The sequence below is a fragment of the Ranitomeya variabilis genome, chromosome 5 (assembly GCF_051348905.1).
Source record: "Ranitomeya variabilis isolate aRanVar5 chromosome 5, aRanVar5.hap1, whole genome shotgun sequence".
Lineage (NCBI taxonomy): Eukaryota > Metazoa > Chordata > Amphibia > Anura > Dendrobatidae > Ranitomeya > Ranitomeya variabilis.
This window is the reverse complement of record NC_135236.1, coordinates 667,342,081-667,356,423: the sequence shown is the minus strand read 5'-3', so window position 1 is coordinate 667,356,423 and position 14,343 is coordinate 667,342,081. Positions and strand designations below refer to the sequence as shown.

The 14,343-nt window shown below is 44.0% G+C and overlaps 1 protein-coding gene across 1 annotated transcript; it reads right to left on the bottom strand.

Annotated features, from left to right (window-relative positions):
• Positions 1-3,075: 3,075 nt before the first annotated feature.
• Positions 3,076-10,895, bottom strand: ADCK2 (aarF domain containing kinase 2). The gene is made up of 8 exons (XM_077266690.1): positions 9,838-10,895; positions 8,214-8,360; positions 7,864-7,992; positions 7,149-7,244; positions 5,997-6,248; positions 5,725-5,853; positions 3,524-3,577; positions 3,076-3,334 (listed from the first exon to the last, which is right to left on the bottom strand). Exons 1-8 carry the CDS (start codon positions 10,729-10,731, stop codon positions 3,194-3,196), a joined length of 1,842 nt encoding a protein of 613 aa, XP_077122805.1. The 5' UTR covers positions 10,732-10,895; the 3' UTR covers positions 3,076-3,193.
• Positions 10,896-14,343: the final 3,448 nt, after the last annotated feature.

Below are 14,343 nucleotides of genomic sequence, written 5' to 3'. Positions count from 1 at the left end.
CACCTTATCGATAATAAAAAACATTTACTTTATTCAAAGCCTCAAAAAAACATTGTTGGAGATCAGTGATAATCATTATGATTAGGACCCACACATGGGTCGAAACACGTAAAGTTTTATTCTCATGTGGGACTAGCTATCCCATTCTGTCTTGATCTCCAACAATGTTTTTAAGAGGATTTGAATAAAGTAAAAGTTTTTTTATTATCAAGAAGATGTGCTGGATCATTAGGGATTTATTTTGCATGTGGGCTTGAACGTTATTCCATGCACCTTCGTGGATAACTGCACCTGCTGTGGACAATTCAAGGGTGAGCTGATGAATTTTTTCTTATATTTTTGTGGGTTCGGAAAGTATTCAGACACCTGTACATTTTCACTCTTTGTTTCATTGCAGCCATTTGGTAAATTCAAAAAAGGTTCATTTTTTTCTCATTAATGTACACTGCACCCCATCTTGACTGAGAAAAAACAGAAATGTAGAAATTTTTGCAAATTTATTAGAGAAGAAAAACTGAAATATCACATGGTCATAAGTAGTGTTGAGCATTCCGATACCGCAAGTATCGGGTATCGGCCGATACTTGCGGTATCGGAATTCCGATACCGAGTTCCGATATTTTTGTGATATCGGAAATCGGAAGTGTGCGGTGCGTATGGTTCGCAGGGTCTGGAGGAGAGGAGACTCTCCTTCAGGACCTGGGATCCATATTCATGTAAAAAATAAATAATAAAAATAAAAAATATTGATATACTCACCCCTCCGGCGGCCCCTGCTCTTAGCTGTGCCTCCGTTCCTAAGAATGCAGGGGTGAAGGACCTTCGATGACGTCGCGGCTTGTGATTGGTCGCGTGAGTGGTCACATGAGCGGTCACGCGACCAATCACAAGCCGCGACATCATCGAAGGTCCTTTACCCTGCATTCTTAGGAACGGAGGCACTGCTAAGAGCAGGGGCCGCCGGAGGGGTGAGTATATCAATATTTTTTATTTTTATTCTTTATTTTGTACATGAATATGGATCCCAGGGCCTGAAGGAGAGTTTCCTCTCCTTCAGACCCTGGGAACCATTCCGATACTTTGTGTCCCATTGATATGCATTGGTATCGGGTATCGGTATAGGCGATATCCGATATTTTTTGGATATCGGCCGATCCAATCCGATACCGATACCTTTGCATATCGGAAGGTATCGCTCAACACTAGTCATAAGTCTTCAGACCCTTTGCTCAGTATTGAGTAGAAGCCCCTTTTGAGCTAGTACAGCCATGAGTCTTCTTGGGAATGATGCAACAAGTTTTTCACCCCTGGATTGAGGGATCCTCTGGCATTCTTCCTTGCAGATCCTCTCCAGTTCCATCAGTGATATCTTTTATGGACAGTCCTTGGATGTAATTATTTATGATTTTACAATCTGGAAATAAAAGTTTAGGATTTTCCTCCATTCGAGCTGGATCCATTACTGTCTCCTCACTTGTATCCGTTATTGGCAGGGTCATTGTTCCGAACTACAGAGGAGAACATATCGCTTTGGTGAGCTGGCTTTTTCTAGTAAAAGAACGCCCCGAGCATGAGGTACTTTTTGTATATTGTCCCAATGGGTATAAATATCCCTTAAAGGGGTTATCCAGTAGCTTAATCACTTTAGGGCCCCAGCATTGAGGCTACTGCCAACATCTTACCTTCAGGGGTCCATGATAAAGGAGGGTGTAATATTAAAGGGTATCTATCAATATGAATTTTTTGTATAAATCTGTAGAACACAAAGCTTTATATATGTCTTATAAGAACTGCAGCATTATCTTCCTCATCTTCCAGGAGCTTGTAGGTTCCCCCTTTCCTCCCTGCAGACTGAAGAACATCCCAAAAAGTCCAACTAGCGTAAATGGTAAATAGTGGACCCTTGAGGAGGGGGATGCAGCTGCAGGTTTTAACGTCGTATTTTTAGAGAATCACCATAAGGTGAGAGGGAGTAAAAACCATGTACAAGGGATGCTTCGAAAGTAATGCCTCCTGTTTATTAACGTGGAAACTTCAACAGATACAGAGAACATAAGAACGTAGTTGAATAGAGCAAGATTTCAGCTCCACCATGTCACCACCAGAGGTTATACATTATAGCCAGCAACGAAAAACAGCCTGCATGCCGCGGTAGTAAAAATCTGAACCATCAGAGGTATCCACTCTTCTACACCTGCAATGGCAGCATTTTTTGGAAAATGTTGCCCACGTAGTCCACCAAAGGAATCGAAGTCCAATGGCACCAAATCTGGACTATACGGTGGATATGGTAGGACAGTCCAGCCAAATTTTGCAACGTTCTCGGAGGTATGGGGCTTGATGTTATCATATTTCAAGCAAAAAGTTGTCCTCTTCTCTGCCCTGATTCTGGAAGTTCGAGCTTCCAGCATCTCTACGTAGCACTGAGAATTGATAGTTCCTCCAAGGCTTTTTGTAATTTGCTTCCGCACAGATTCAGAACAATGGTGTCCACTGGCCAGCATTTCTCAGAACTGTAAAAGTCCATCAATGTGCTGAAAATAAAAATAATCCTTATCCTCACCTCACCGCTCTCCTCTCCGGTCCCTCCACATTCCCATCTGGTCCTAGCCACAATACAACTTTAATAACGGTGATCTGAAGATGTGGAGAGAACCGGACAGGTGACAGCGAAGAGCAGACGGTCTGGAGAGGTATAAAGGATTTTTTTTTTTTTTTACATATTACATTATGTTCTGGGGTCTGAAAAACCCTAAACATAATAAGGGGCATTCAATTTGTGGAGAATAACTTCTCCGAAGAAAATCAAACGACTCGGGAAAATCCACACGAAGAGGAGATTTGGAATTTTGCCTGATCCGCCCATCTCTAGCCAACACAAAATAGGAGGTGACTGTAGGTCTATATTCAGCGAGCGCCCCTTAGTGATGCTGCGTCTCGCTGACCGATCTTCCAGCATGTTTATATTACTGTAGTTTTGGTTTTCTGTTTATAAACCAGAAAGCTCTGGATGAACCACCAAAATAGGAGCATGAATCTGGTCTGTAATGATCACAAAAAAGTCTGATGCCGGTTTTGCTTTGTTGTTTTTTTTATTAAAACATAATCATCATGAGTTAGAAAAACGTCCTCTGTGTCAGCCATCTAAGGAAGGAATAAGAATCTCCAGACGTCTCTAGCGTCCGGGTCTTGTCTAGATCAGAGACGCAGCACTCTTTACCAGCAGAGGCTTGGCTGCCTCCAGTATATCGATCTCCGGGTCCAGCGAGCGGCCAAGTCCTTCCAAAACCAAAATGGCAAAGACGATGGAGGCAAAGTTACTCTCAAGCTTCACCTGGAAATAAAATAACAAACAAAAATATAATTTTACTCCAATCACATTCTGAGCTCCATACGACATCCTGCTGACTTCCTGTTAACGCTCAGGATGCAGACTTATGTGTATGGAGAGCTGAATGCTGAACGCAGTTTTCAAGGTGACCCGAGAAGAACATGAAATAAGTAATGTAAGTAAGCACTGTACCTTATGTGTCATCAGAAGATGGAAGACCCGAGAGAGCAAAGTTGCAACCTGGAGCTGAGAGGTGAAAAAAAAAAACAAAAAAAATAAAATATTTTAATATTATAAATAAATCCCTAAATTCCACAGTATAGACTCACTTATCTTCTGAAATACTGGAATCTTCTTTTCCTTCCACTATTGGTATATAACCCCCGCTGATTACACAGGCATGCAAAATTTGGGTTTATTAAATTTTTTTCCAATCCAATGACTCATTTTTATGTCTTCTTATATCCCGATTTAAAAAAAAAAAAAAAACACAAATATTTTGAATCATCACGTATGGATTTTGCACTAAACATGCGTGAAATTCCGTACAAGATAAACAAGAAAAATCTTTATTGAAGCCAGAAATATTACATATAAAAATGTATTGAAGTCCCCATCATGTTCACGTTCCATCTCCTTGATATCTTGATGAAAAATAGTCCAAATGGGAATGTAAAAAACGTAACTTGAAATTCATCAGACAACCCAAAGCTTTGAAATGTTTCAGCATGTTCTCCACGATGGATTTACATTTTGGATCTTTTGAACATGTCATCCTATATGAGTTTTCGAATATCTGGACCCACAAAAATGCCTTCCTTCAGTTTTGCTTCGGACAGTCCCTGAAACTTGATACACAGGCCCTTAAAAGTCTTTCCTTCTTTCGGTTCAGCTTTCACAAACAGCTTCATCAGTCCAAGCTTAATGTGGAGTGGTGGCAGGAGAACTTTAGTGGGATCAACTAAAACTTTCCAAAACTATGTTCTTGAGTTCAGGTAGCAAAGATGCTCTCATTGTCCCACTTTTTTGATGAGTCCTAGCCTTGTTGTCCCATTCACACAAAAAGCATGGACTAAGAATAAAGTCTAAATTCTCAAAGCTTTTCTTCAAGTGCCCAGAATGTCCTACAGGAACTGAAGCATACTCGCTGTCATTGTGCAGTAGCTTGCTGTCATTGTGCAGTAGCACAGCGTTCACATTTTTTTAATGAATCAATAACAAGTCTGCACTCTCTCACATTGTACTCAACATTACATTTTTCCATCAGCTCAGGAACATCACTGCAATACACTAGATCGCCGTCTTGAGAAAAGTATGGAAGGAATTCCTTTTCTCTGCTTCTGTACCATGAAAAACTGGTACCAGGAGCTAGCAGGTTCTTTTCCTTTAGTCTAGAGCCTAAAAGTTCTGCAGAATGTTTAGGAAGGTCCAAGTCCCTGACTAAATAATTTAATTTGAGCTGTTAAAAAAGCTGTGACTTGTTGGGACTAACATGAAAATCTTTGTCAGAATCCTAGTCTTCATGTTCTGAATCAGGTGTATCTTCAAGTTTCTCTGGAGGTGAAGGGACAGGTTTCCAGTTGAGAGATGTAAGAAGCTCGTTGATGGTTATAGGAAGTGATTGATTGCAGTTGTTTATTCCCAAAAGTGTTCAACCAAATATTAAAGGGAACCTGTCACCGGAATTTGGCGGGACCGGTTTTCGGTCATATGGGCGGGGTTTTCGGGTGTTTGATTCACCCTTTCCTTACCCGCTGGCTGCATGCTGGCCGCAATGTTGGATTGAAGTTCAATAATTTTCTGGGAGAGATACTTAATTTTCTGGAACAATTTCAAGGATGACAACAGTATTGGACATGACTGTATGTTGTATCGATCACGTTCCATTGTAATTTTTAGGGGGAGGTGCAGTGATCTGAAAAATGGCAATTCTTACACTACAATTTTTTTTTTTTTGCTTTATTGTGTCTACTGCGCAAGATAATTAATTTGATATTTTTATTTATGGGAAGACCAAAATCATAGCAATGGAAGCCCTCAGTATGGTTCATGGGAACCCATCATCTCTCCAAAACCAAGGACTAATGCTGCGGTCAGTGATTGACAAAGGCATGTAAATGGTAAAAACAGAGAGATGATGGCTCTAGAACACAGTCCCTTTAAGGGGATGTCTGGTTTAGAGACACCCTTTTAGGAATACAAGGTGAACAACGTTTTAAGTCTTCATCTAGAAAAAGGCCATAAACAGCATCTGTCCCTCTGGAGGATCCAACACATTATTGATGAGTGTAATGCCTTATTTCTCCTGTGGAGGAGCTGCAGAGAAATTCAATACCTTCTCCCAGCTTCTTCCTCTGATCATAACTGATTGCTGGAAGTCATTATGTCCTCACCTTCCCAAGCGATACCGTATTTGTCCTGGCCTCGTTCACCAACTCCGCCATCTGTGACTTGAAGCTTTGCACGTCAACACACTGATTGGCTCTGGCGTGATGTAGGATCAACTCGGCCACCGTCTCTCCCTGCGGGAACCAATCAGGGCCCACCAAATTAAAATTTTGCCTTTCATTGACCACTAGTCTTGGTGAAAGGGGAAGATGTGATAAAGGGAAACTCTACAGAAAAGAAGCAAACTGGTCATAATCGTGTACAACATCTCGCTCACCTGCCCTAGAACCACCGCAGTAAAGACGGAGCGGAAGTTCTCAAGATCATTCTCCTGTAGCTCAGCCACAATGCCAGCATCCAGCAAGACCAACCTAAGAGGGCAACGGCTGGGCCGGACATCGACAATCAGGGTGTCACACATGTCCACTAGGGTGGTCAGATCACTGTGGGCAGGGGAGAATTCCAGAACCCCCTGAACAAGGATATTACCAGGATGGAGATCAGCGTGGACAAAATTATCCACAAATACCTGAAAAGAAAGATTAAAGGATGAGTTAGAATCCATACTCTAACCTTTCCTGCAATTATCATCCTGGCCACCAGAGGCAGCATTGTGAGATGTCGAAATTTCAAGTCATCTTAGCTCAAGCAAATCATACAATTGTTGGATCGTGGGTGGATTATCATATCTCAAATTTTTTCTAACTACAGAAGTCACCACCTTAATTTCAATGTACCAATAATTAATTTCCACCTTTGGGACCATCTTTACAGCCATTTTTCTGTTATAGAGCTCCAAATCCTCAGCATACACATAAAGTAAGCTTGGATTTTATCATGTATCTGCAGTCACCACTAGAGGGAGCTAACTGCATATTGTTTATACAGTGTGTTCAGTTATAAAACTGTCTGCAGTGAGCTCCCCCTAGTGGTGGCAGCAGAGACACAGAATCTTATCATGGAACTATCTCCTTGCCAGTGGCCTTGCTACGCAGATACCCTTGCCATATGTCCCTGTCCATATCTATCACTTGTACCATCTGGAACACCCCCCTTTAGGTGCATGCCTTACAACCTCCTAGAAAATAAACAGCCTCTTAAAGGGCCAGTGACTGCTAAATCACTGAATCCAGTCAGTGCCAATGTGCCCCAAGTTTCGTACGGATCCTTCCATAGTGCTCTGTGCCTGAGTAATGAGGTCCATTTGGCTCCAGTCTATGTTGATATACATTAGTTCCTGTAGCTCACATGATTTTCTAGTCCTCGTTCTGCCAGCTGCCTTTGCCTGACCTCCATTTATGACTGATCTCAGCCAGACTTGACCCTTGTTCCATCCAACGATGACATTATTAGCACATATTGAGAATACTGGCTACACAAAACTTCAAAGAGTAGAGATCCCAGAATTACCACTGAAGACAGTTCCTACCATCTTCAGTAACATGTCCATTCCCATTGCTGCGATCCGATGTTTGATCTCAGAAGACCCAGCCTCCTGCAGATAAAGAGACAACGGTTCTCCATCCTAATGGATAAAAACAAAGAATCCAGGAACATAACTCAACAACCATCTAAACTTATTTTCAATTCCCTCCCCAGCCCCGTATGGTCCACAGCTTCTAGGAGTGTCTTCCTCGGGAGGACACCAATGGGTGTAATCCTCCACTTCTCCTTTGGAGGCACTAGAGGGAAACTGAACACTTGCCACTGAGATCTCACATAGATTACCGGAGTTTACACCAGTGGGACACCCTGATCTCAGCTTGTCAAGGAAAACTTCTAAACAAGAAAGTTAGTATGGTGTCCAAAATGGAGAACCTCTTTAATGGTGTCCTGATATTGGAACTCCCAGTGGTCAGACATGATCAACTTTTCTACACCACTACTGGAGGGGAAGAGAAGTATTATACAGTGCTCCTTAGAATCAATAGACTGTCCATGTGATACACAAACATGGTAGATCCACCAGGGCAAGGCACTTTTTGTATCTGCTTTTTCTAACTCGTGGGAGCCATGAAGGGATCTCACTGGAGTCAACCAACTTTCACTTTTGATTTCTACAGATACACAGATATTACCATTTTCAATACCAAACGTGTAGTAAAAATGCCACAACTGATACATGACCCCCAATGACTGCCCACCTCGAAGGTCTCCACCAAGATGTTCCTCGTCACAAAGGGTCGTAGAGGAGTGGGAAACTTTATAAAATCCATTTTCTCAAATTTTTCTTGAAATGTTTCCAAGTTCCTGGCTTCAAAACGCAGATCTATCTGCCAAAAAAATAAAAACTACTGTGAGAATTTTTGGTTTGGGTATATGGTTGGTCCTCAGCAATGAATGATTCTCCCAAAAGAAATAATGAAAGAGTGTTTTATACTGAAGACTGTGAGAAGACTTCTCTGGTCACCCAGCCAACCAGGCTTAATACAAATTGAGACCCATATCTATCAAAGTCGCACATTACACAGAAAATGTTGTATAATATACTTACTTGTTGGGTCATTAATTTCCCAAACTCCTCCACAATCTCCGTCAGACTCAACCACCTGAATCCGGGGATCAGACTAAGTAGTCTGCTCCAGGTCTTCATGATGAAAAGGTCCATCTTCACTTGCTGGCCAAGACCTGGATGCAGGACCTAGTAACAAGTCGAGACTTAAAGTGGACCCTTCACCAGTTTCGAGCATGCTAAACTGGCCAAATCATGGAATAGTGGCTGTTGAGATGAATAAAACATTTTTATTTTTTTTCATCACCCTTGGGAAAAAATGAGCTTTTCTAAGTTATGAGAAGGCCAAGTGGGCGACAGATTCATCTCTGACGGTGTTGACATTTTCCCCTGTATGACTCCTGAGGAGACTCCCTCTCTATATAACAGGCCATACGAGACAACCACTTTAAGTAATCTTCTGACATGTCACTAGATGTTAAAGAACCTTTACAAAAAAGCACACAAGCAAAATAGAGCAGAAGATCATTGCTCTGGGGTGAGGGACCGAAAGAAACTTACAGGCAATGCTCTATGGGAAATAAAGTATGCAAAGTAGCCTAGCTTCAGAAGTAAGAAAACCGACAGACCAGCCAAGCCCAGCACCATCTACAAAGATTTTGCTCCTCATCAGTACATGGCAGGGTAGTGGTTGGTTGGATGAGACCTAATCCCTCCTACATCAAAGTCATCTGGTCCCACCAGTCTCAACTTAACGGTCCCATCTCAACATGTAGGAGACACTAATAAATGCCACTAAGCCAACTAGCAGCTAAGACCCGACCAGTGAATGGCCAAGGCGATAGAGATTGGCTGAAGACCACAATAGTACGGGAACATGAGCCACAGAAGATCGGAGGATTCAATCTTACTTTTTTTTTTACTCATTTTACACCATTGGTAAAAAATGTTACCTGCTGGGTAACCTCTGGAGAGTATCATACACAACTGATGACCTAGAACTGGACCCATGTATGATATCATCCCCAGACGGTCCTGTAGACACATCCATCAACTTACAGAAGCATCTCTCCATGTCAGTCCTGAAATGAAAGTATCTACCCTCCTTGTCTCCAGCACCTGCTCTCCCTTGTTGTGCACTGGTTTCTGTGTTTAGGCATCAGTGGTGACCTCACGTTGACAGCTGACATGACCGATAGCTCCAATCTGTCCGATGTAAATGGCATTAGCTACTGAGACCACTGTGGGTGTAAGGTCACCACTGCAGCCAGTCACTGAGACAGACTGTTGTCGGAGTCACGGAGGGTTAATAATATCTGATTTTACTTTACATTAGAGGAAGTATTCCTAAAAGTGGAAAACCCCTTTAAGTGGACTACCTAGCATTGACATTGGCTTAGTAGAATGAAATCTGATGGACACCCTTCAATGCTAAAATTCTGGTCACCTTGAGCCAAGATTAGAGGGAGACGGCTCCTAAGGGTCTAGGAAGAGTTTACAACTCAAGTTTACTGTTCTTTCATGGGAGAAGAAAATAAAAAATGATGGAATTACAGGAACAGTCACAAGAGGAACATCAACTTAATTAGGTCCATTGGGTTATGATAGGGGCCTTCAAGTTCCGGAAGCCTCATACAGCTTCCACTGACCTTAATGGATATCTTACTTTTACCGCCACGGGGACAAGGTGATCGGACTCTTCCTCTGATCCTCTTATTGGAGAATGTAGTGGTTTAGGGTCCTTTGGAGAACCTTGGCCAAGATGCCTCCAGTTCCTGAGACGTTTAATAATTCCATGAAGTCCCAGCACCTCCCACGCTTCATACGCCCAACCCTGCTCCATACTCTCTACCAGAGATTGGGACTCCACATTGTGAATCCCCGATAGGTCGGCATGGGCCTTATAGACTTGGGCCACACAACCAGATCCTACAGGATCTCTGCTGGAGAACCTCAACACATGAGCGTAGTTGTCCCCGAAGGCTCTTCTCAGACAGAGGTCAGTGTATTCCCAGGGGTGCGGAGCCACTTTAACATGTAATTTGGAAAACAGATGGCAGAATTCCTCCGAGAAGAGATCTCGCCGAGTGCTAGCCCATTGGCCAAGCTTGATGCACGCTGGTCCTGATGACTCCGTGGCCTTCAACAAAAGACAAAGCCAAAGAGAATTCAGACCCGCCGAAAGGTAGGTGAGGGGATAGACGATTAATAGGGGTCCGAATTTGCAAAATAGGATGAAAGTGCGGACCCCCACTCGGATAACAAAGTCGATCTTCTTCAGGAATGTCTCTGGTGGCTTCTGTGGACTGACTGAAGGTCCTAAGCTCAGAAGCTTCTCACCTGGGTCTTCCTCCTGGACCAGCCGCTCACATTGTCCAGTGGTTGTGACATATCTAACACCCAAGCACCAGAAGGTGATCCTGGACAGGGTCCTGACATTTGCACACCTGAGTCTCCGAGCTGCCAGGTCCCTCCATTTAGCCAGATCCCTGGATCTCCTGCAAAAGCAAATCCTGGAGCAAAAAGAGGCTCCTGCTCTCAGATAGAAGCACTGCGACATTGTAGGGCCAGGGACACACAGTTCAGATTAGCGGCTCTGCTTCCTCTGCAGGCTCCATCGTCATCTGCGACCCTGAGCTCGTACGATCAGATCGATAGATCCCCAGGACAGAAGCGACCTGAGATCCCCGGCTGTCAGCCAAGAGGTCACGTGACCGACAATCCGGCAACACAACGAGCGCCAGCGTAGTACAGGAGCCCGGGCACGCCCTCCACGGTGACGTCAGAGCGGCCATTAACCCTAACGTCGCCAGATCGCTCCTATTAACTCTGGTGGAGGAAACAAGTGTCTCCTCTGCAGCTCTGTGTACAGGAAGGAGGAGGTGACACCAGGGGGCGCTCAGGAGCCAAATCTAAATGACCACTAGCCCCGAGTAACCGCTTCTGTCAGTCATCACTAGTGCTGCCCAAGTGTAGCGTGGACCCCACTAATGAGAGCCGGGGGGCTGCAGGGTCACTGAGGAGCTGTGTATCTGATATATCCAGGGGCCACATACTATGGGTGCAAGCACAGGGGCCCAACAAGTACAAGGGGCCACAGGCGCCTCCAAAGCTGCTAGGAGTGTGGAAAATGAGGGTCTGCCGGACTGTGAGGGCCCAAATAGTGTCCTAGTACAGGAGCCCCAGCCTCTGCTCCCTCTACTCCATCTATCTCTGTATATTATGCTCCCCTCTGTCTATTCTCTCCTCTCTTTCTCTTCTCTCTCTCATCTCTTCTTTCCTTTCTCCTCACTTCTCTTTTTTCTCTTCTCTCTCCTCTTTTCTCTATCTCTCCTCTCTCTTTCTTTCCTCTCTACTCTCCTCTATCTTCTCTCCTCTGTTCCCTCTTCTCTTTCTTCCCTCTCTTTTTTCATTCTTCTCTGTCTCCTCTATCTCCTCTATTCTCTCCTCTGTTCCCTCTCTTCTCCCTCCTTTCCTCTGTTCTTTGTCTCTTCTCTCTCTCCTCTCTCTTCTCTCTCTCCTCCTCTCCTCTCTTATTTCCTCTCTTCTCTGTCTCCTCTCCTCTCTGTTCCCTCTCTTCTGTTCCCTCTCCTCTCTCCTCTGTTCTTTCTGTCTCCTCTCTCCCCTCTCTCCTCTCTCTCCTCTCCTCTCTCTTCTCTCTCTCCTCTCGTCTCTCCTCTGTTCTTTCTGTCTCCTTTCTCTCTTTTCTCTCTCCCCTCTCTTCTCTCTCCTCTCCTCTCTCTCTCTTCTCTTCTCTCACTCTCCTCTCGTCTCTCGTTCTTTCTGTCTCCTTTCTCTATTTTCTCTCTCCCCTTTCTTCTCTCTCCTCTCTCTCCTCTGTTCTTTCTGTCTCCTCTCTCTTCTCTCTCTCCTCTCTCTTCTCTCTCATCTCTTCTCTCTTCTTTCCTCTCTTCTCTGTCTCTTCTATTCTGTTCCCTCTCCTCTCTCTTTTCTCTCCTCTGTTCTCTCTCCCCTCTCTTCTCTCTCCTCTCTCTCTCTTCTCTCTCTCCTCTTCTCTCTCTCCTCTCGTCTCTCCTCTGTTCTGTCTCCTTTCTCTCTTTTCTCTCTCCCCTCTCTTCTCTCTCTCCTCTTCTCTCTCTCCTCTCGTCTCTCCTCTGTTCTTTCTGTCTCCTTTCTCTCTCTTCTCTCTCTCGCACTCATCCAGTCTTTCTGGTAAGCTCGGGCACCACAGACACCATATTGTGAGGTGGGTGCAGCTATCGCAGTACAGGTGGTCTTCAGAGCGGTCGGTGCAGGGTATGTACAATTTCTAGGGAATGAACGGAAGTTACAAGTGGTCACATTAGATTTTGAGGTGCACTGGATCAGCTGGTAAATCTATGGCCTCCAGAAATGACCCCGGTCAGATCACTACTAATGATGAGCGAATATACTCGTTACTTGAGATTTCTCGAGCATGCTCGGGTATCCGACGAGTATTTTTTAGTGGTCGGAGATTTAGTTTTTCTTGCCACAGCTGAATGATTTACATGTGTTAGCCAGCATAAGTACATGTGGGGGTTGCCTGGTTGCTAGGGAATCCCCACATATAATCAAGCTGGCTAACAGATGTAAATCATACTCGGAGGACCCCCGAGCGTGTTCGAGAAATCTCAAGTAACGAGTAAATTCGCTCATCACTAATCACTACAAAGGGGTCATCCTATAATCTACACTTACCTCCTATGTGCCGGAGAGTGCAGGATTGCTACAAGTCTGGCAGCGGAGCCCCCCAGTGATCCAAAAATGGGGTACCAAAGTCCTGTGTGAATAAAGCATTACTGATCATGTGTGACCAACTCTCCATATATACAGTATACCAGTTATACTATTCCTCAGTTATGTCCTATAAAATACCCCAGAGCTGCACTCACTATTCTGCTGGTGCAGTCACTGTGTACATACATTACATTACTGATCCTGAGTTACATCCTGTATTATACCCCAGAGCTGCACTCACTATTCTGCTGGTGCAGTCACTGTGTACATACATTACATTACTGATCCTGAGTTACCTCCTGTATTATACCCCAGAGCTGCACTCACTATTCTGCTGGTGCAGTCACTGTGTACATACATTACATTACTGATCCTGAGTTACCTCCTGTATTATACTCCAGAGCTGCACTCAGTATTCTGCTGGTGCAGTCACTGTGTACTTACATTACTGATCCTGAGTTACCTCCTGTATTATACCCCAGAGCTGCACTCACTATTCTGCTGGTGCAGTCACTGTGTACATACATTACATTACTGATCCTGAGTTACATCCTGTATTATACTCCAGAGCTGCACTCACTATTCTGCTTGTGCAGTCACTGTGTACATACATTACATTACTGATCCTGAGTTACATCCTGTATTATACCCCACAGCTGCACTCACTATTCTGCTGGTGCAGTCACTGTGTACACACATTACATTACTGATCCTGAGTTACATCCTGTATTATACTCCAGAGCTGCACTCAGTATTCTGCTGGTGCAGTCACTGTGTACATACATTACATTACTGATCCTGAGTTACCTCCTGTATTATACTCCAGAGCTGCACTCACTATTCTGCTGGTGCAGTCACTGTGTACATACATTACATTACTGATCCTGAGTTACATCCTGTGTTATATCCCAGAGCTGCACTCACTATTCTGCTGGTGCAGTCACTGTGTACATACATTACATTACATTACTGATCCTGAGTTACATCCTGTATTATACCCCAGAGCTGCACTCACTATTCTGCTGGTGCGGTCACTGTGTACATACATTACATTACTGATCCTGAGTTACATCCTGTATTATACCCCAGAGCTGCACTCACTATTCTGCTGGTGCAGTCACTGTGTACATACATTACATTACTGATCCTGAGTTACATCCTGTATTATACCCCAGAGCTGCACTCACTATTCTGCTGGTGCAGTCACTGTGTACATACATTACATTACTGATCCTGAGTTACATCCTGTATTATACCCCAGAGCTGCACTCACTATTCTGCTGGTGCAGTCACTGTGTACATACATTACATTGCTGATCCTGAGTTACCTCCTGTATTATACTCCAGAGCTGCACTCACTATTCTGCTGGTGCAGTCACTGTGTACATACATTACATTACTGATCCCGAGTTACATCCTGTATTATACCCCAGAGCTGCACTCAGTATTCTGC